Source organism: Hyalella azteca, unplaced genomic scaffold, assembly GCF_000764305.2.
Source record: "Hyalella azteca isolate HAZT.00-mixed unplaced genomic scaffold, Hazt_2.0.2 contig12552, whole genome shotgun sequence".
NCBI classification, from domain to species: Eukaryota; Metazoa; Arthropoda; class Malacostraca; order Amphipoda; family Hyalellidae; genus Hyalella; species Hyalella azteca.
The window spans coordinates 65,672-89,251 of NW_025942508.1; the positions used below are offsets into that span (position 1 = coordinate 65,672).

Genomic DNA, 23,580 nt, shown 5'->3' on the forward strand with positions numbered 1-23,580 from the left:
TACACAACGTCAATTCGTCGGCGCAGGAATATTTTGGAATTATTCCAGCAGCAAGTAATATTCTTTATGAATTCAATGTAATTTATGAATGCTTTTGATTTAGATCCAAAATGACTGAAGGTCAAATTTAATCGAGTTTACAACCTAAATTACTTGGAAAAATGTATTCCGTCGATCTTGGACGAAAATTAAACAATCGAAGGCATCAATTTTGCCCCAACCACTACTACTTGTTATACACTTGCCTGCACCACAATGTGCTCATTCACGAGAATTTTGCTCTCGCTCCTAAGTTTGCATCATATTAATCGAGATCGTGAACTGAGATTCATCAGCTAAGCTGCATCATGCAGTAACTGTGCAACTTTTTTCCAAATTGGCGTTGCGCACCAAATGAGATCCACGAGACGATGGCACTTCTCGGATGCTACTCGGATGCTACTCATTTAAATATTATTGAATATTTAAATGAAAATATATACGCACAAAATGTTTCCGCTGGTAGTACATGCTTACTATAGCAATTAGCTTCTAACATTGATAAGGTAAAAAGTTCTTACCCATATTTATTAATAGTTTGATCAAGTGTTTGCTATTTTTTGTGTTGTGTCCATTGATCAGCACTATTTTCCTATCATACAATTCTCGTATCCTATCGACAATCATACGCAGCTCAAATCTCTGTATTTCCAATACTTGTCCAAAATACTACCTGAAAGTTGAATGTTAAACGAACGAACTAAAAGCGCAAAAACTCTACGTGAAAAACTTCCAATATTTAACTTACCGCGCAACGTTCGTGGAGCACAGATGATGTTAGCGTCGGTCGGGCCAGGATTTAAGTTAAATTTAGAAGTGAATAATTAAAATAAATAATTTTATAAACAAAATTTGGCCACATTGAAGCGTCGATTACTCTCTTAAACGGCTTCCAGCCTGTTTTTACTATTATCTTACCAATGAGCGAAAAAATATTAATTAAACTGTCATCATACATTAGCATATGCATGGACTAACAATTAACTCCGAAGAAATGATGAAATAATTCTACGATGTTTTAGAAAACGCCACCAATTTTTCTCCATCAGCCACGAGACGGTCTAAGTAGTCATGTGCTATTGTACCTGGAGGCGTGCCATTTAGCTTTATTTTGATTATGGCAGATAATACTTTTAAATAGTTTCAATTAAATGCCGCAAAAAAATTTCCTTGTGGACTAGGCGTCACAACTGCACACACATTTCTTCAGTTAGCAATGACAGAAAGCAAATGGAAGGGAGGGATAAAAATTACCCAATTAGCCAAAATATTCGAGATATAATTATTATAGAATGAAAACACCCGAATACAAATGTTCAGCTAAAATTACGTGTGTTGGATTAGTTGATGCAAAACAAAAGCTATACTTGGGGTATCACTGATAGAAATAATATGTAAACTTCAATAATGTTTAGGATAAAAGTAAAGTATTGACCGCAGATTTGCCAAACATAAAACATATAGTATAGGGTTGTTCATCGTATAAAATATAGATAAATAGCATGATAAGGTATAATATTTGATGTGCTAGGAAGGAATTGATCATTCATCCTTGATCATGTGGATGTAGTTGTGAATAACGCCAAGCCGAACAGAACCTAGAGAATTATTTAATTTTGTAGCTTTGTTAATACCAAAAATGCTCAAATGCATAAGCTAATACAGAATTGGTTGCAATTATTGTCCTTGTCAATTTTGCAAATGACTGGTGAAAGTTCACTGAGCTGTCGTTACAAATTTGATCGTAAAATGCGTCATGCACAGCACATTAGTGAGTGTTTGCAAGTATTGCTAACAGAAATGAGCTTACAATGGAATTTCACCGACAGCAATTTCGACCTCAAAGAATGGGTTGCTTGTTGCGAGTGTAGAGCCCCGAATGTCGCAGCGGCCAAGCGGTGCCATGACAATCGATGTACCTCGTGGTCTTAAGAAGCTGGTAAAGTTGACTCTTCACGGCGCTGAGACGAAGGCGTCCACAAGGTTTAAGAGTGACAGGCAGCGACGGTACGGCAACCTGGTCTTGTGAGTGCGCCTACACGCCGCTGCCGGCACTGATAATGCTGTCGCTTTAAAAGCTCTAATGAGTCGTCACGCGAACGATTTCAGTTGCTTCAGAAGCGACCAATAACAACATAAAAACGCTGCACGAAATGCGTGAGTTTCTGCCCACGAATCTGTCTGTTAAATGATCCAAATTGATCCAGATCCGTTCTAGTATGCATGACTGTAGTTCAGCTTTAGGCCAGTATAATACCGACAAGGTTGGTCGCAATTTTCGAACGCTATACTGCTTGATGGTTCTTTGAGTGGAGCTTTTCATGGAAACTCACAGCTTCAGAATTTTTACGCTATCTGCAAGACATTGAAATTTTTAATTGACAACAAAACTGGTTGGAAAACGGAAATTTCTGAAGCTGATCACAATTTTTCGTTGTCACAAAATTCTCTCTCTCTCTCATTAATGTTTCAGCGCTAAAATGAAAATAAAAATGAAAATATTAATGTTTCAGCGCTAAAATGGCCAATGAAAATATGTGAGTGTTGGAAGAATTTTGTATCATCAAAGCTGATGGTCAGTTCTAACATTATTTTATGTCGAGCAGATTCATAGTTGGACTGGAGTTATGCGTGAGGTGACCTGCGACGCTATTGATAGCCGCCCCTCTTATCTACGTGGGCTGGAGCCGCTCGAGGGCCTCATGGCACGCAACGCAAGGGAAGCCACCGCAGCCGTGACCTGCAGCTCGTCTCTCTGAACCAAATGCGGTTTTAATTAGAATCATCTTCAATAAATTCGAAAACTTTGCTTTAGAAATCAAAAGGAAATTTTCCTATTTTTTTGCTATAGAAAACTTCGTTATTTCCATTGCACCATCGGTTCATTAAAGAAACCGTACTTTCTGACCGTACTTCAAATTTGAATTTCAACAAAATAATGTGACAGAGAAATTGCAGTCATCGACGAGTGGAAGCTACTGCAGGTGTTACAGGTCACTGCAGATTGTTACAGAGATGTCACTATAATACGACAGTGTGTAAACAGACCTTTATGTAATCCAATTTTACTGGGAAAAGATTGTGTAATGCCAGCTTACAGCAACTAGAAACCTGTACAAAAGTTAGAGACATCAATAATCCGCAACAGAAAGAAGCCAGGATCTGCTATTTACAAGAGAAAGATTATTTGTTGCCGGTCAGGGGAGTGCGAAGAGAAAGAGAGGAGGCAAAGCGTGAGGAAGTGACGGGGTATGAGGGGAGTGGCATCGGAAGTGAGAGGAAGCAACGCTCTTTCTTAAAGCTGACCCTCAGGAAGTGGGCGTGAAAGAGGGGAAGAGGGAAGCGAGTTGTCGAGGGAGGCGAGAGGAGGGGAGTGTGGGAGAGGTGTGTGCCGGAGCACAGCTACAACGCGGGGAGAGTGCGTAGGCGCGGTGGGGAAGTCAAACTTAAGATTGGAAGCCCTTTGAATAAAAGTCCATCATTTTGCTTAAATTGTGTATTAATTATTAATTAGGTAGTATTTGATCTGCCAAACGGAAATCGTCATGCATGTCCCCCGTGGCCTGTGTGTAGCTAACGCTGCTGTCATGCGTGCGAGGTCGCGAACGACAGATATCGGCTGTGGTCTAAAAAGAATAGCTGGAAAAAATTATTACAAATTAAATTGTTAGCTAGGTGAATGAGTACTTTTATTTATATTGAATTCATGTTGGATTCTAGTCAGGTGGCTCACTTTTAAATGGATGTTTTACCGAAACATGCGACTGTCAGAGAGACATGCGGCGACATGCGAGTGTCATAGCGTTGAAATCAATCCTACTATAATACTGCCGATTCTGTAGTAACATTACAACGTCTTAGTGCATCGTTCCTTTTATTGGAACCTACTTCTCCTTACCTTGTGCTGATCACTGGTTTCAGCTGTTGATATGTTCAACAGTATGTAGTTATGTAGGTGGGGCATGATATTTATCTGCTCCCTATTCCAGTGTAACTAATTGTTTACTTATTGAGATATTTGCACAGGTCTCGTCACTATGACGTGCGTCACGAGTTACTGCTGTTCGTTTAATGGAATTAGTCACACCAATGGAGCCCCAGACACAAAATTCGTGACCACTGTCGCCGCGGAAGGTCTGTGGCTTTGCCGTCCCGTCTACGATGGAAGGGGAAGCAGCTGATGGGAGCTACACACCGCCGCTTGTAGTCGCTCGTTGGTGCGCGGTTGTGTGGCTTGTGAGGCTGTCACTAATATCGAGTGAGGTAATATCTTGTTTAGGTTAGCACCATCCTATACGATCGTTATTACCACAAATTCGTATACGTATATTATTTGGTTTGCATGATCGTGCACGTTCATTATTGTATTAGACAGGATCACGATACCCGTCCGGACGTGAGGCGAGTGGTGACGAATCTAGTCCTCAGAAAGTGGACAAAAGAAAGAAGGATCACGATACTTGCGCTGTCTGCTGTCATAAGGTATATTTAAGTTCACATGGTAACCTAATTCACTAACATTCTTGAGAGAGTTGGGAATTATTAAGATTTGTGGACTAGCTTAATTCATATGATGTCAGATCTGTACTACTCAAAATTGTGTGCCTCCCAACCACAGAAGGTGTTGTGAACGCAACGTTTGCTTTAGAATAGTAGCTTAATTCCGTGGTCTTGCGAAACATTTCCGCTCGTTAGTCATTTGTCAGCTGCAGAGTAATGACCGAACTATCAGGAACGAATTTTGGTAAGCCTAGTTCTCTTGTTTGAATATTTCTTTGTCGTTTAGAAAACCATTGTAAATACTTTATTATTTGCGAATATTGTTTATAAATTCAATAACCTTTTGTTTTTGTATAAAATTTTGTATTTTTACTGGTTTCTTTCCAGAAACCGTGTCCTGCCATTCAATTAATCCTGCCATAGATAACAGTTGCACTGAAAAGCACGAAATAGTCCGCAACAGAAGGTATTTCTCGTCACTAAGTTTTTGGTACGAATGGTATTGGCGACGGTTAACCTATCCGTCGCTCGTTCTACCACAACGTCCGGCTTAATTGAAACGTTTAATCCGTCAATGCTTTGATCAATCGCAGCTTTATCTACAAGGGGCCTCAGCTCAAGCGTTATATACCAATAGTCTCACAAGTGTCGTAGTTTTAAGTAATTGTAAGCTAGCTTACCCTCCATACATTCGCAGATACATTAACCATCGTCAACGCCATTCTTATCTAAATCACTGGTAGCGAGAGGTACTGTCAGTAGTCTATCTGTTGAATGATGCAGTGAACACTTGTAATGTTTGCGTTTTGGTAAGGATTGGCAGCATAACTATTCACTTCGTCAAAGGGTTATAAACCTTTTTTGATGCTATTCGTATCCAAAGTGCAGGTGACGGCAGGTAAGGCCAGTAGGCCAAAGGTTAAATGCTCTCGACATCGTTAACGAATTAGAACACAGATGAATTAAAAAGTAACTACCGCAACATGAGTGATGTTGTCCAGTTTAAATTTACAACATTCTTGTTGACTTCATAGAGGAAATTGAAACAAGGCAAAAATTATCGTTATATTACCGGGCCAATAGAGACAATTAAGCGCTCAGAGTTTCTATCATGAATTGCTGTACATGTAGACAAGTAGACGGGTTAACTCTCCTGTACATGTAGACAAGTAGACGGGTTAACTCTCCTGTACATGTAGACAAGTAGACGGGTTAACTCTCGGTACAAAACCCGGCAGACAAACGTGCATGTCTGCCTTTACTGGGACGGCTTAACGATTCAGCTCAGCACCAGCGCTCGACGCAGCAATGCACTCGCTACCCTCTCGTAAATAATCGCCGTATAATCGGCCACTGATAATCGCTCCTGGAGTGGCCAGCCAAATGCCTACCAAGATTTTAAATGGAGCCTCGAGCGTCGGTGCATCCGTCCGTGTTCATGACGTACGTACAAGCCTCAGCTCCTTGCATGCACTGATTTTAAAATTGATCTGCACGTCATATCGTAATTTAGTGAATGGTCACACAAGCCAGTTGACAATTTCTCAAAATATTGCATTTCGTATTGAAATTTACACGCGTTGAATTTTACACAGAAATTTACACGCGTTGAATTTTACAACCAAATATTTTCCAAAGTCAAAATATTTTATTATTTATGCTTTTTGGCGCAGCGCAATAATTGTTTAACGTAAACATTACATTTTGTATGCACGAAATAATAACCTCGCCACTGAGATTTTACATTCTCGACATGAAAATTTGAACAAGCGCTTCAAGGGACATTTCATAGCACCCAGTCTGGCTCGGGATAATAAAACTGGCCACACTCGTACAACGGCGAGTCCGTCAAATAAACATATACGTGAAAAAAAGAAACTGGGCAACCGTGAAAAACACGATCGGAACGCTTGGTCATTGAGATGATCAAAACATTTCACCTAAATAAAGTCCAACTCCAAGTACACAATTAATTCTAATGCTTAATCCACAAAACCAACGCAGCGTCTGAGTTCAAGAAAAAAAAGACGCAAACCAACTCAACCCAAGAGCAAAAGAACCATAGAGAATGTTACAGTTAGCGATATATCTGCCCCAGCCATTGCGGCTGAAGTATTGTATAAAAATTTGAATTAATTATCATTGTGCGGCCATTTTCAAAATAATTTTGCACATATTCTTGTTTGACTGTCAAAGCTTGCTACACTGAAAAAACTTTGTGCAAATTTGAATGTCAAAAACATCCATGTAATGCTCGACGCAAAAACCCCTAACACATGAGTCTGCACAACACCTCGAGCTAACTTCTCTTTTCAATAATGCCGACAGTTTTAAAAAATCCCTAGTAGATTTATGTCCCTCTTACCACGATAAACAACACGGCGGAGTTAGGATTTTTCCTAATTTGAATTACAACATTCATAACATCCGCAGCATTGATCGGATTTATTTTTCTCGTGTCATACAGAATTCTTGTTAACTCAACTCTCAAAAATGTCTCAATTCAACGGAATTTCATTTCCAGTCATATTATATAACTAAGTACACTCTCTTCTCTATTTTAAATTATACCTCATCAGGAACAATCGGATGTTCTTTCAGGTTAAAGCGCAAGTTCAAACGGCACAGGAACATCGATGTCATGCGAGCGTAGCCAGACAAAGCCATACCAAAATACCAACAACTTAATTACCAAATCACACATGTTGGCCTTCAATTGAAAAAGTTAACAACTCGATTTCGTAGAACAACACTTAATGAACGAAATTTTCACATTATCGGTTATTTACATATAGAACAATGATAATATTTTTGAAGAACCCCATAAAAATATGACTACGAAAAGATTTCCTTGACATAACTTTACCTCAACTCTATCCATCACTTAAATGTCTTTCAATCGTCAATCGGCAAAAACAAACCGCATTTCAATTTGTGTGGCAAGTTTAACACATTTCCTATGTGCCTATGGGTGAGAAAACATTTTCTATGTTGTCACAAGTCCGTAATTAATCGACAGGAAAACACAGCTTCGACAATTCTGGCTTCATAATTGCTGCGCCTGGCCAAAATCAAATGCAAATTTGAGGTTCTTGAAAAATCTGTAATTTTTTAAAATATTTCTGACCGCCAAACAAGGCATCAAGGTACGGCATGACATCTTGCACCAGCAAAGCTGAGATGACATGCAAATCTAATCATTTTCAATGAGCGTATTTTTCTATATATCTAGTGCATTGGCTGCAGCATTTCTCTACACAAATTTGTAGCAGAACTGCAATAATTTTCAATGCGAGCTTTGAAGTTAGCACGAAGCTTCCTCAGCTCGGACGTCTGTAAAAGAGGATATCACAAGATCACAAACTCCCGCAATGGACCAGGGACAAAAGTTGCGGACAAGACTGTACATAGTGCACGCGTGGCTCCTAACTGTACACTGGCCACGACTGTACACACCAAATATTTCTCTACATTCTCACAAACGAGACGCTGTATAAAAATGATTAACTCTTCCGAACTGCGCAGTATAGCTGGTGCAGCTACAACTTTAGCTTAAAATATAGAATACACGCAAGATGCAGTTTGTAGGTAACCCCAATATTGGTGCGCCAGAAACCGTCAGTGGAGTTCAAACGTCACTTCGACGTCCCGCTTGAGGCACTGGGTGGGGTAAAGTGTCCCAGGGATCTAGCGGCACAATATACATGGAAAGTCTCGCTGCCTCACACAGACTCTGGTATATAGTTACGAATCGTGTGAAGATTTCAAAGCTCCATTCTTGGAATATTCTGGAGCATGCGCTTTCAGTATTATAGAACATGCGCAGAAAATCAACGTCATATATTATTATTTATAATAATTCATTAGAACTAATCTGAGAAAGTAGTACTGAAACGGTCATAAAACCTTCAATTCAAGGAGCACCTTTTACAGAACGAAAACTTTAATTCCTTAATTATTTCACTTTATTGGAAACATTTCGATTTGAATCATTGTAAGGATAGTTGCTTTATTTTCATGCAGAAAGTTCTTATCAAGGAGGTCGGACGTAAAGGAAAAGCGCTGGTCAGAAACGCAATTTTGTAGTTTTTATCGGATAACTAATTTGTAACTTTGTTTTTACTCTTTCAAATCTGAATTCCAAAATATAATGTAAAAATAAGCAAGATATGTGAATTTTCAGCGAGAAGTGTATCTATTCAAATTTAAACTTTAAAAAAGTATCAATAACATTTAAATGTTGTTTTTATCGCTGACGTTTTGCACAGCTGAAGCCTTCATTCGAAGTCAGCATAATTTCATCAAGATAATTTTAAATGATGAAAGACACATCGATTGTGAGAGAGTAAATAATTTTTGGGCTTACAGATCGATGGGAGCTGTCCGTCAGTGCAAGGACTGGACAACTCTGTTCCATTCCTCCAACCGAGCAGTTATGGTTCAATTATTCACCATGCTTCTAACGATCAGAGTGCTGCCGATAGTTTTCAACTTGAATAAGTCTCAATATGATCAATCAAAGTTAATTACTTATATATATATTTTTCTTTTATTACACCACCCGTAGCATGTATACTTAGGGGGCATCGGACGCTTCTGACGCCACAAGTGAGTCATACCTGAAATTTAAAGGGCCAGTAATAGGTCTTTATGACCCGCGAAATGGGCAAGTGAGTCAAAAAGAATATGGCTACTTGGATGAAGTTGACTCACATAAATGGGTCGTCCAGACCCACACATTTTTCTCAGCGTCGCCTAGACCGGCGTCTGAAGGAGGGATCAAGTGTGGCTTCAGGCACCTAGTTTACCAGCTCTGGTAGCGCTGTTTTCAGTGTACTAGTTTCAAATAAGTTAACACCTACCTAATATAAACTGTCATTCTACACGTTTTTAAGTAAATCGTGAGTCAGTCGCTGCTGTTACTTAATGCCGTCTAAAGAAAAAGCATCGCAAGTTAACAGGACCGATAAGATTACAAAAACTTCGTCACATTCATAAGCACCAAGTAGCAGCCTATCTCACGGTAATTTGAAATAAAACACAACAAAATCTCCGGTTTGTCTAGGTAAGGTGATTCATTTAATGAGCCTCCATGACCATGAATTATGTCGCTAGTTACAAGCTTAGAAATTCAGAATGGAAAGACATCATTAAGAAAAATTATCTACATTAAAATATTCTCACATAGGGAAATTAGTTCAAGCATAACGCAAAACAGTCACAAGACCAGGCCAACTTATCAACGTCCAACACTCAACAAGAAACTATACTTTGGATGCTGCATACATTCACGCCTCACGGCAAATAAAAAAAGCCTATATAATAAAACTTATCTAACTTTACTTCCTTATTGCAAATATTTTAATAAGAATAATTATGATAGTAATAAGTGTACAAACAGGCTTGCTATAATATAGGCAAAAATAGCGAGAGATCCTCCGTAGACCAAGAACATGTCCACCACGTTCCTCAGACCCCGACGCCAACGCAGCGTTGATTTGTACATCGTTCAGCTCCACGGGCCGCGGCCAGCACCCCACGCACCCCTCACTGCACCAAGCAACAGCACCTCGTCCAAAACAACTCCCTACTTAACAGTTCGTTAAAATAAAATTTCTCATTATAACGAGCCAGCGACGCCATGCTTGAAGAAATGAAAAAAATACTTCAAGTTGACGGAAGTTTATAAAGAGACAATTAGAAACGATGAACGAGAGAAAATTTGTGTACAACATAATCAAGAATTGAACTGCTGGTCAGGGACATCTGGGCTTAATCATGTGCCAGCAAGCGGTGAACTGAAAAATTAATGCATAAATTTCATCATAGTTGAAACGTTTCACTAATAAAAATTACGTCGAAATGCGACACTTCAAGATGTATGATTCAACGAATAAATCAATTAAGCAAAATTGCACAAATAATGAGATCCTCGCAAGACAAAATTGCCTCCGGCTTTAGGTCAGCCGGTATTGGGCCATAAACATGGTTTACATGTGTGACTATAAGACAATTACTGCGCAAGTAAAAACTTACATTACACAACTCAATCTATTACACTGGTACGTTGAGTGTACACTGCACGATGCGTTCTTAACCATCTGTATTCAAAATTTGTATAAGAAAAGTGTATTCTCAGCTTATTATATTAAAAATGAAAAGTTGAAATTCGCAATTCCTTACGACAGTAAAAATTTAAATCGCTCAATGGATCAGTTCGTTGCGCTGCCTGCAACTATTGTCTATAATTCCATCAAGATAATTTACCAGGCCAAAAATTATAGTCAAATTGACGAATGTAGTCTGAATGTAAGTGCAGGAATCTATGAGAGGCCTGCAAGGCATCAAAAATACCTCGGATCCTCTCCAGTGTGGCCAGAAATAACGAGTTCCACAAACCGAGGCTTCTGAGCGCACAATAACTGCGTGCGCACGACGAAATGCTAGGATACAAAAAGCACCACGCGGTGTTGCGTGCCCCACTCACATGAAGGTATAAGGTAACAGGGCATGACTCCTTCATAACGGTGACATCTAAAGCGTCAACTAATTGTAGTAAACTAATGTAACTGCCAGCAGTTCTAGTACATTAATTACATTTAATTGAAGTCTAGAGAAATATTGGACATACTATACTTAGCCCACCACTTTTTCGATGCATAAGATTCTCCTATACGTACAAATAACATTCATTTTCGTGCGTGCATTCGTTGCCACATTGGCAGCACTCATCGTTGCCAGCCAAGCCTGGGTTCGGAACACACGCAAAAATACAGTTCAGTAAACATCAAAAATATTTGTGCTTCATGTTAGTCGATCAAAGTTTAACCATTAATCTATGTGAGACAGCAGATAGCAGGAGCGTCGATTCATAGCCACTATCTTTAAAGGAGTGATGAAGCTACGATTCTATGAATGAGATCGATGAATTTATTTATCACTTATGAGCCTGATCCTGCTTATGTCTTCATTCGTAATGAAAGACAAACGTCATATAAATTTCTCAGAATAAATAGACCTTAAGTAAGTTTCCCTGAACAACTTCGCGCGAGCATCGGCGCGTCCACTGATCAAGAAAAAGTCCTAGTATATCATAGGAGTGGAGTATGGTATAGTGCATGGTTTAGTATTGTATGTTTGTTCCGGCCTTGAAGAAATGGCAAAGTTTTGCCAGTCGCTGATTCTTGTCTTGTCTCTACATAAATAAAAAGAAATGCCCCTCAGGGAGGCATTTCCTCACCTAGCGTAGAAGAGCACGTCCGGTTTGGAGATGTTTCTTCGATTTAGATTATTCGTAGATAAACGTGCCTGGATTGATTACAAATGCACACAATACCAAATAATGATTTTTTTTTTTGCAAAACTTTTAATGTCTGTGAATAGTCAACAACGTACGTATACGCCATGTTGGTGCACCTACACGCCATGTGGTGACAGCACCAACACGCCATGTTGCAACACACCTACACGCCATGTGGTGACATGTACACGCCATGTGGTGACATGTACACGCCATGTGGTGACAGCACCTACACGCCATGTGGTGACAGCACCTACACGCCATGTTGTGACACACTCCCAAGCCAGGTGGTGTGTGCAGCAAGCCACCTGCCATGAGCATGCAGCCACCATCTGAGGAGACAAGCGTTGGCAGGTGGCCAAGAAGCAGCAGCGTCTTGGCAGCGCTACGACATCGCTACGCTAGCAACAACCAAGCTAAAATTGTCCAGCACTGAGTCACGGCACCAAACTGTCGTTAACTCACGAGCACAGGACGGGACAGCTAAGATGGTCTACGAGTCAAGAAAACGAGAAGGTACGAGTAGTTATAGGCAGCGACTTCAAGTGATGAATGGACTAAAACTCGGTGCTGAACTCGCATCAACTGCAATATTAATGTCATACTTGCACTAAAAATGGTGATCGTAAGTGCTAAAGTTATTGATTGAATCATGAATAGAAATCTGATTTAATTAATTCCAATGTCGTTGTAGAAGATTGAAAAATATGTAATGATTGTCATTACATGAATATCATCAATTAAATTATGCCTCAGTATATATTTGAAAATTAATTTTGTATTTTTGACCGTCGTCAAAGTGTCCATGGATAATAAAAGCGAGGAAGCCACTACCATCGAAGTTATCGAATTTTTCATTGAGCGCTGCCATTGTGAGCTGAACAACAAGTTAGGATGGAACAAGTGGCTATGGGTAGCCATAAATGAGTAAATATTCGCTGCCCTCACAAGTGTCTTCTATTCTCCTATTCCTCGGTGACTGTGGTAGCAGACTTGAGAAAAAGGTCGCCACGTGATCCTTCTATCATTCCAACTCATGTCGTAATCAATTTATTCGCCATCTTCTCAAGGAAAACGGGTCTTATTCATTTTAATATATAAATCATTTATCAATATTACGCCGGTTACACCTATTGAATGTTATTAAGATTCAGTGATTAAACAAACTTCCTAATATCGAGTTTGGGACTCAGAGTGTTTGGGTGATCTTGATTTGTGGGCAACGAGTTAAGAGCTAAGGAATTAGAGTATCAAGGTAGCAGGAAGGATATAAGATGCACGAAGGATAACTCGTTTGTAGCGAGCTGGTAACCTCCACTCACAGCATCGCGTGCCAACTTCAGATTTCATAAGCAGACTAGAAATTTATTTGGAGAACAACGCTCGCGAAAAACAGTTTTAAAGCACATTATTGAGCTAAAATTATTCTATTAATTGAAGAATTCGAATGTTATTTCATGCAAAGAATTCATAGCCAGAGACAAAACCTAACGAAATTATTCGACTCCTTCAATTAGTGATTGCCAAGATATATCAACAAAATGTCTAATGTGATCATGAATGAAAACCATTAGAGAAAAGTCGTCATCCTTCAAATGTTTTTATCCGCACAGGAATGATAGAATACATTTTCATTGATCAATAGTAACAGTGCCACACAGTACACACGTTCACAACAGAACAGTAGGAGACTATCACACAAGCTTCATCGAAATAGTCCAAACTTTCTTGATAGCGAATAAGTTTGAAAAAATAAATCATAGAACGGAGACGATTACTGGTATACCAATGGTTTTCGCTGAGTAAAACTTGGCATTCGTAAGAGTAACTCAGTCTACTCATTAACGGAAATCTTTTTGTGGCCTTCAGAAATAGATTTTGAAGATAAATCAATCGCAGGCAGTTAACAGCAAACTATTTCTCGGTAAATATATATTGAATCATTCGCAGGTCCATTGCAAGACTCCCGAGGTCACAGCGTCTCTGGCCCGAGATCCCACACGTCTCTGGCCCGAGACCTCACACGTCTTGCAATATGAATCTTTAAAAGTGAGAAAATAAGGAAGTTTTTAGGACTCCCTCTCCTTCTTGACCTTGGGGTCGTCGTGGGGGGCGACAGGAGGGGGGATCTGAGATCCTAGGATCGTGGCGATCTCGTTCTGCATGAACGCCCACGGCACCGTGGACCCGTCTCTTATACACATCTAGATGTGTATAAGAGACNGATCAGAACAATTATAATACTGCAGTAAACCTGTAAATAAATATGAGTAGAGTTTTATTTACTGCAGTACATCTGGGCAGAGGGATCAGAACAATTATATTTACTGCAGTACATTTAGAAATAAATATGAGTATAGAGTTATATTTACTGTAGTACATTTGGACAGACGGATCAGTAAAATTATATCTAATGCAGTACACCAGGAAAGAAAGATGAGTACAGTTATATTTATTAAGTTTTTGCAGATAAATGAACTTCAAATAGAAATTTGTCACAGTTGCAGGGCGGTTTTGTTATCAACGGATCTCTCGTGAGCTCTGCAGCAATACATCAGAACGAGAGGCATCAAGACGCAAGGGGCATAATCTATTAAAAATTTTCAGCTTTATTTCAGGGTATAGGCTTAAAAATGCAGGAAAATTGCACAAAAATAAGGCATTTACGCTAAACAAGCGTCACCGGTCAGCTGCGTTATTCGTCCAGCTTAGGGAAAACCAGTTATTAAATGCCAAACGTCTCGCTTACAACCACCGCAGGTAAAGCTTCATGGAATAAATAATTAAATTGACCTTCGGTCAGAATAAAATAACAGTCAGCACCTTCTTTTACATTAAAATTCTAAACACAAATTTAACATAGATTGTTTTTTTATAACTCCTCATCATGGCGTCTACGATAGATAGACGCGATTACTTTCAACGCCTCAACATATATTACTTTTATGACTCCTCGTTAATATTTGAGTGAAAATTCAAGTGTGAATTGGTTCAAAAAAAATAAAAAAAAACAGCAAAGCATCCGGCCAGCTTGTCAATATCGGCCAGGATTTCCACAATTAGTTGTGGGTTCCGAACTCCCAACTTGCAGCTCTAATCCCGGAGAAGTTATCCACTCAGCAACCTGCAGCTGCAGGCAGGAAGCAGTAAATTCTATTTCGTATCCTCAACAAGAAGATATCCTCAGAGTTAATTAAGGTTTGAAGGAGAAATTGCCAAATGTTTAGGACATCGGGGAGCGTCGGCAACGATCATTTACGACTGGCGCCAATGTATTCAGATTTCAGATGAATTTTCAATCAATAGCGCATGACTATTGCAGTCCACTCTAAGTGGACTTAATTACTCTAAGTAAACTTAAATACAGATTCAACCAAAATCTTCCGAGAATGAGCCTCGCAGCACTATTTTTATTTATTAATAACCAAACACACTAGTATTTTGTCTACTAGCACGCACCACAACACTAGCAATTGTTGTTATTGCTGTTGTTATTTCCTGATGACCGTCTGCGTGGTTCGCCTGTTGAAAGTAAAACGAATTTTATGAGAAACTCGGTAATAGTCAAGGAAACTTTTATATTACTAAGTCCATTCGATACATACCAAATAAAATGAATAATTATGAGCTAAAATAGAGTACTAAGTAACTTAAAAAATGATTACTGAATGATTTTTGAACGTATTGAACTATAGAGAATAATTATGACATTGTTTACCACAAATGAGTTTAGGTCTTTTGAAAAAAATTATGTTATTTCGTTTTAAAAAGTTGAATATTTTGGCCTTTGAATGTGTTAAGCTTTCACAACTAGAAATAAAATAACATTGAAACTGGGAGGACATCTTGTTTATGAAATACTCGTATGATAGAACGCATTGAAAGTATGCTTGACGTAACAGAGGTACCGTCAATCTTGACCTGTTGTGTTGAACAATCGTACAATTATTTCTTAAGAACGAATTTAGACACAACTGTACATGTACTATCATTTGAACTTCACAACCAATGAAAATACCTGCAGGGCAGAAATTTTCATGAATATTCCGAAAATTTTGATAAATCCTTCGAAAAATAGCGTTATCTTCCTGCTGCTTAATTTAGAGAAACCCAAGCACAAGCAAACAGCAGACCGCGCTGGTGCAGAGCGCGCTGGTGCAGACCGCGCTGGTGCAGACCTGTCTCTTATACACATCTAGATGTGTATAAGAGACAGGGTCCATTGCAAGGGNGCAGAGCGCGCTGGTGCAGAGCGCGCTGGTACAGAGCGCGCTGGTGCAGAGCGCGCTGGTACAGAGCGCGCTGGTGCAGAGCGCGCTGGTGCAGACCGCGCTGGTGCAGAGCGCGCTTCGCAGTTCGCACCTAATGAAGCGTAGAGCGCCGTACGCGTGCCGCTCTAAAGTGCAAGCGAGCAAGTGCTATTCCCCTGGACTGTCAGAAGAATTTTTATTCCGTGAATAGATTTAGCAGCTTGTAGAAAGTGATGAAAAATTTTATGATAGGAGAAGCTTTGCGTCCACCTGAGCGGTCGTGTTAATAATCCTTATTGGTGGTACTGGGCAGCTGAGAGTCGTGAATAAATTCATAAATTTCTTTTACAAGCAGTAACAGAGTGGTCTGTTATTGCGTCTTTGTAAATCATTAGCCTGCTTTTGCAACGAATTGATGAGATCGAGTTCAAACAGACAATTTATGAGAATTTATTACAGTAAATTAAAAATAACGTATTAAATTTCAGAGAATATCTTTTATACGACGAGTTTGTGTTGATGCTCATGCAACAGAAGAAACATAAGTAAATAGATCCGATTTAAGAGAGTTCCGACGAATTATGGAGGCCCTTTATACATATAATTATATTACTAAAAAAACATGCATTTAAATTGAATATTTCCCATTCACAAATTTAAGTTATATTCTGCAATATCGTAAACAATTTTTTTACAATTTCTATCCACATCGTCCCAGTTGTTGGATGCCTATGTGTGACCTGCACCCTAGGCACATGTACATCAGTTCTGCTCAAGTTCTGCCATAAGTTAGTTCCTTTTGTCAGGTTATTTTTTTGTTGAATCGCGCTTGCTGGACTGCCGCTTGTCCCTGAATGACTTCCACCAACTAAAAGGTGAAAGTCATCAAATAAAATAAAAAGTAAAGTGTAGTAAACAATTAAACAAAATTATACGGAAATCGGACAGTGTCGCCTAGCACAGATTTACCATCGCGTATATCATAGGTTAAGAACCACTGAAAAACGAAATATAATGCTTGAGCAATTAAATATATATTAAAGGTAAAAAATGAAATTCAAGGGTGAGAAAATAGAATGCTAAAGAAAGGAAACGTAGAGATTACGCGCAAACAAGACGGAGCTCAAAGTAATATGGAGACTCAGTGAAGCTAACTTACATCACAATAACATTCCCGTGCACAATTAGGAAGTTGTTGTGTGGACAGGGCAGCCATTGAGTACAGTACAGCCTATTTGGGCCTTGAGTACAGTTATAATATATATAGATACAAATACTATGGAGTACCGCTCTATAGTTGTGTAGGCGCGCACGGTGCAAAACAATCATTCAATCCTGAATTTGCGCTACTGAACAACAAACAATTCTCGCCTGCATCCTGAAGCAGATCAAAGCGAGCTATAGGCGTTCGAACAAGAAGTTGGATTACAAATTAGTCTCTAAAAAGAAATAGTGAGGAACCTCGTGAGTAAACACGTTGAGGTTCGTCTGCTCTTTGGCACTACGGACACTACGGTGAATAGGAGCAGGTGCGTAGAGCGAACAGAACTTTAGGCTGAGCGTAATACTGGAGTAAAACTTGATGAATGACGCTTTAAGTCTGGGCGCTGTTCGGTGAGATAGAACAATATGTCCGTCATTCTCTATAGCAGCTGTAATATTTGTTCAAGTTATGCGGTCTTCTACTTTCTCCGTTCATTTTTCCGAAGGTTCCGCTCATTTTCTCCCTCATGAATACAACCCAAAAAATGGGTTTCCCATTCCGCTCCCGACACATAATTCCTAAATAGAATGTAAAGCATCTCTATAGTTCACCCGTAGGTTGAAGTGTACCAGCACTCATGCAGGCGAAGATAATACGAAGGACTTCACAAATCAATACCGCACATGTAACTCAGGATCAATCGCGCAAGAACAATGCATTACTTTTATAATAATGAAAAGAACAGTTGTACGAATAATACAACTGCCAGGACGAATGCCGCTGCATTACTGGCGTCTCGTGCAGCTGCGGTGGGGGCGGCTTACGGGTCACCGTGAGTGTCCTGAACTGCGTTCCAGTGTTGCTAGCGACGTGGTAAATCAGGGTAAAGTGCAGCCTGCGATGAAGGAAAGGATGGTGGTCGCTGGTTCTATCATAGACGCACGGCTCACTCTCACCCGTCAATATGACAATAATAAAACGTTTGGCGCGGCCACCAAATAAAGGTTGTCAAATTAAGTAGAAAAGAAAGCGGGAGCGCAGCAAGCAAGGACAAACGAGCTTGCTGAGCAAATCCTTCACTTAGATCCGCTCCAACATCACATTCCGGGTCATAATATTGGCTCCAAAGGCTGGTGACAGAAGGATGGGTTAGGACGGGTGGCGGAAAGTGAAGGGTTAAGAGAAGGGGCTGGAGGTGAGGCTGAGGAAGGTGGGGAGAGGCTGAGGAGGAAGGTGGGGAGAGAGGCTGAGGAAGCAGGTGGGGAGAGAGGCTGAGGAAGGAGGTGGGGAGAGAGGCTGAGGAAGCAGGTGGGGAGAGAGGCTGAGGAATAAGGTAGGCAAGCGAGGGAGATGTGTTAAAGATGAAGCGAGGATGTGAGCACTGAAGAAGAGTGAAGAGCACGTAGGAGGGGTGAGGAGTGTGTAGGAGTGATGGGTATGTAGGGTTAGGGGCACGTAGGAGGGGTGAGGAGTGTGTAGGAGTAGTGATGGGCATGTGGGGGTTAGGGCCACGTAGGAGGGATAACCAGCGGAAGCGATCAATATTGAAGCTAAAACTGTCAAGGGAGAGGAAGTGCCCGAGCAAGGCGGAGGGAAAGGGAGGGAGGCAGGAGGGTGGTAAAAGAGATACAAGAGATAAGAAAACAATGAGAAGCGAGAGGAAGGATGGGACACCGTGAGTGGTGAACCACATGCGGATGACAGCGTGCAGACCGCTTGTGGAGGACCACGCGCGGCACAAGCGATTTTTCCGAAGCGGGCGTCGCGTGTGCGCATTCCGAACATCGCGTGCGCGCTGACACTGTCCCAATATAGCGTGCGTTATATACAACATATCAAATATAAAAATTTTAAAATACCACATCAATCAGTGCGTCAGTGCGTTACATTACACCATAAAGTAGCCCAGGTTATTGAGATGAGGTTCGACACGTCGCGTTCACCTCGTGGTATGAGATCAGGAAGCTCGGCAAGTCTCTCCTCCTTGCGCTGACTCAGCACAAAGTTTTACTGTCGCACAAAATGCTTGCATGCTGTAGTTGATATCAGGTGCGGGAGGTCATAGAAATATGCAGGGCATCCGGGACTTGAAGCCGAGACTAGAGTCCGGGATAATAATTAATTTAATCTCAAGTCTCTCCTCCTTGCGCTGACTCAGCACAAAGTTTCACTGTCGCACAAAATGCTTGCATGCTGCAGTAATATCAAGTGCGGGAGGTCATACAAATATGCTGGACATCCGGGACTTAAAGCCGCGACAAGAGTCCAGTAGTATAATTATTGATTTAATCTTAACTTCAGAAATGGTGGTTCCGGAGAGACATTTTAACGTACGTAAACAACTCATAAATGCAAGTGCTTATGCGAACGGTATAGTTCGAACTGTTTACGAAGAGGCCTGCGCCGAACTGCCTTGGTCACGACGAGAGTAGCTATAGCGAACAGGGTAATAACAAGAAGTGTATCGAATCCCAAAAACATGCACGCGGAATCCATTTTAGCATCGATAAATCAAGACAGTCGAAGTCAGCACGTGTTTTAGACCCAATCTGTTGCAAAATTCGTTGAAACCATCAACGACTGGAAAAATCTCCAATATTTGTCATCGGAATAAAAAAATATTTTAACACTCAAATGCAATTTCCGCGATTGAAATTCATGACGCATTTCGCCGCAATTAAACATAAATTATTTACATGGAAATGAATGCTACAGCTGAGAAGTTATAGAGAATTAAATCATAATGGAAAGAGGCGATTAACGACTTTTATGTTAAATAATTATTATGACACACCATCGCCGAAAAGAGCGGAATGTGTTCTGCCGCATACCGAACATAATCCTATTACTTCACTATGCAGTCAACGTACATTATGCAGATCAATGACTCAGCTATCACATTTAGGAAGGATTTGACATTTTGTTGCAAAATTTGATCCGTAATTAAAGACAGTAATTTTATGAACCTAAATGCTGGAAAGTAAGATAATGGGAAATAACCAGATGAAAACAGACCAAAAAAAATGGAAGCCGTTATGGGAATTGACAGTTCTTTAATAGCATTATTAAACTTATGAACGTTTTGGTTTCATGTACATAATAAGCAACTGAGTTGCGGAGAATGAGATTATATGAGGAACTAATCACACGAGTGGTGCGAGCATAGCTGCATAGCTCGTTAATATATGTAGATAAAATGAGATGATATTTGCTTATGGTGTACTTATAATCAAAAAATGTACGGCTCCTTCTTCTCATTAATTTTGAGGTTTATTTTCTTTTCACAAAGAGAAGCGCGTTCTTTCGACATGAGCTTGTCTTTGGCCTAATTTTTTATCGCGAGCGAATCATATCGAGAGGCTTAACAATGCTTAAAAAGAGTCTCACCAGCTTAGCTCATGAATCTCATAGCAGAAATTCTCTGAGACGAACGAATTTTAATCGTGTTTTTCCTTTTCGTTTCATACTTAAAAATATTTAAGATGGATGCTCGCAGTTGAATGACATCAAATATATTAAAATTCTAAAGAAAAGAAGTGGCTGGGATATTGCAAAATTTTGCGAACACAAGGCCAATTGACATTGAAAAGAATATTGGAGAGACAAAGTTTGTCTAGCAAAGCAGCGACGATTTAAGAGTAATAATAATCTGCCACTCAAGTACGACCATGGGCTAAGAGGACTATAATCTGTACGAGCGTGCAGAGCACTGTGAACAGGAAACAGCAAACTCCCACCAGTAAAATATTCATTGCGAGAAATCCAGCCCCTAACCATCACGGAGTCGCCAGATGGAGCATTACTTTTATTGGAAACATTTTACCCGCTGTAGATTTAAAAAGGTTACATCTCTTGAATTACGTTAAAAGGTCGTCAGTTATTGAATGAACGCGTCAAGAATTAGATTACACTGTAGCGGTGTAATTAGCGCAACTCTACGCGCAATGATGGCGGGACCGAGATGAGAGGAGCTAGGCGGCAGTTTCAAGACTCGGGAAGCTCATTCGATTTCTCGGTGTCGATGGTAGGTCGACCAAACTCACCTATGGTGACTTACGGCAAAGACGAGATGGACGACCCTGCAACGACGTACCTCCCACTTCTTACTCACAAATTTTCTCACCCACCTCCTTCGTCATCATCACCATTATCACCCCATCATATAATTCATAAAATGAAAAAAACGAAACGCATATATATAAAGAATACGCAAAACGTCAAGGATGCAAATAAGAAACCACCGAATTCCCATCACCCTCACTCCCCCCACCGCCCGTGTAAATCTTTCAAAGGACTGGTGGGTTCCCTCCCCTCCCCTTCCCAAACCTAACCAAACCACGCACACGCCTTCATTCAACCTAATTATGCGCAATGGGCCATTTTCATATCCTCCTGTTGCTTAGTATCCTTTTAGTATATGTTTCGGATGTAGCAGTCCACGGTCACGAGGGATCGCCACCTTTGACTATCGCGTATCTGCACTCATTTAGGCCAACTGATGCCTGAAAAGGTCATGGTCTTCCATGTACTGCACCAACTTTCTGGCCACGACCTTCTCAAATACCTACTTTGATTACGTGTGATGTTAATGTAACCGGCCTGTAATTTTAGAGTCAGTCTCTCGCACCTCCTTGTAGATTGGAGTTATTAGCCCTAATTTTAGGTCACTTGGAACGTTTCCTTTACTGAATGATGTTTTACAGAGCAAAGTCAGAGGAAACTTTAGTGCACCGACACATTCTTTTCAGAAGCATGGCAGGAACCCCATCAAGCCCGGGAACCGAATAAGTCGATAATTCTCGGATACTCCTCTCTTGATCCGGTGTTTCAAACTCAATGTTCATTAGCTCGCGCCGCTCTGGCAGTTCTTGAAGAACTCCAATTTCGTTCTGCTGTCTTGAGTATCGGGGTTTGCCGAATACTTCTTCGAACTGCCCTCCTAGCAATTCACACATGCCTTGATCGTCTGCAATAAGAACATCATTATTTTTCAGAGGCCTCACTCTGGCCCTGATTTTGGTCTTTGGCTAAGCATATCTGTAGAAATTTACAGTGGGGGGAAATAAATATTCGTACACTTGAAAAATCGTATTTTAATGTATGTAAGTACACAAACTTAACAGGAAAAGTGATTTAAATTATGTATAGAGACGCATAGTATTCAAAAATCCTATCAAAAGAAATTAAATCTCAATGCAACAAAAAACAATGCAACATGTTCACTTTTCGGGTGAAAAAAGTATTCGTACAAAACAATAAATCCGCATTATTTTAATTTAATACTTGGTTGAATACCAATAATTTAAATCACTTTTCCTGTTAATTTTATGTACTTACATACATTAAAATACGATTTTTCAAGTGTACGAATATTTATTTCCCCCCACTGTATATATACATATATATACATTTTTTTTGTTCTTTCCATTCTCCCTCCCTTTTCTGACCACTGTGCGCCACCTTTTGTTCAATCCACTCTTTCTTAGTGGCACCGCAATAACAAAATAACAAAAAGGCCACTAGAGGTCACTCAAATGCGAGCGCAAAAACTTCGAATCGCTACAGCAAGTCTACCGTTAATACCTCAGTATATTAACGCAGGTTACACAGAGCACAGCTCGGCCCCGCGCACAAGAGAAGATTAATTAAGAATGACATAAAAAATCTAAGCAACGTGTCCACTGTATGCAGAGCTTCAGACAGTGAAATTAGAGTCATCATAGTTGATTAATATTCAACAAGTAAAGATTCAATTCATTATCAAGTGAGACCACTAGTCTGGGGTAGTTACAGTAGCGACAGCTAAATTCTTCAATCCACGCCGGTTAGTGCTAGCCTGTCGAGTGGTCAACGAACAGTAAAGAAGTAGTAACATAGTATTCAGTAGTAACAGTAGTAACATAGTATTCAGTAGTAACAGTAGTAACATAGTATTCAGTAGTAACAGTAGTAACATAGTATTCAACCAACATAGTAACATAGTATTCAATTCATAGTATTCAACATAGTAACATAGTATTCAATTCAACCATTCGTTGTGATGAAATTCAGCAATGCGTATACGGGGCTCAATGCTGATGCTGATAACAGAACAGAACGGTATGAAGGAATCCCGCTTGAGGTGTTCTCGACGCCTGGACCAGGACACGCAGCAGCAGGCAAGTCTTGACACGCATAAACTGCTGCACGCACAGCTCCCTAAAGCGTGTCTCTTATACACATCTAGATGTGTATAAGAGACAGACCTAACCCATGGTTTGAAAACCATAGAATAAGGGTTTTCGGGG

The 23,580-nt window shown here is 40.1% G+C and overlaps 1 protein-coding gene across 1 annotated transcript in view; it reads right to left on the bottom strand.

The window, feature by feature from the left end:
- Positions 1 to 15,305: 15,305 nt before the first annotated feature.
- The window catches only part of LOC108664471 (probable E3 ubiquitin-protein ligase IRF2BPL), a 25,024-nt gene continuing 16,749 nt past the window's right edge, over positions 15,306 to 23,580 (bottom strand). Inside the window, exon 2 of the mRNA XM_018151060.2 lies at positions 15,306 to 15,361. Coding sequence (XP_018006549.2) covers positions 15,306 to 15,361 — 56 coding nt within the window. The remainder of the gene's footprint in view (positions 15,362 to 23,580) is intronic.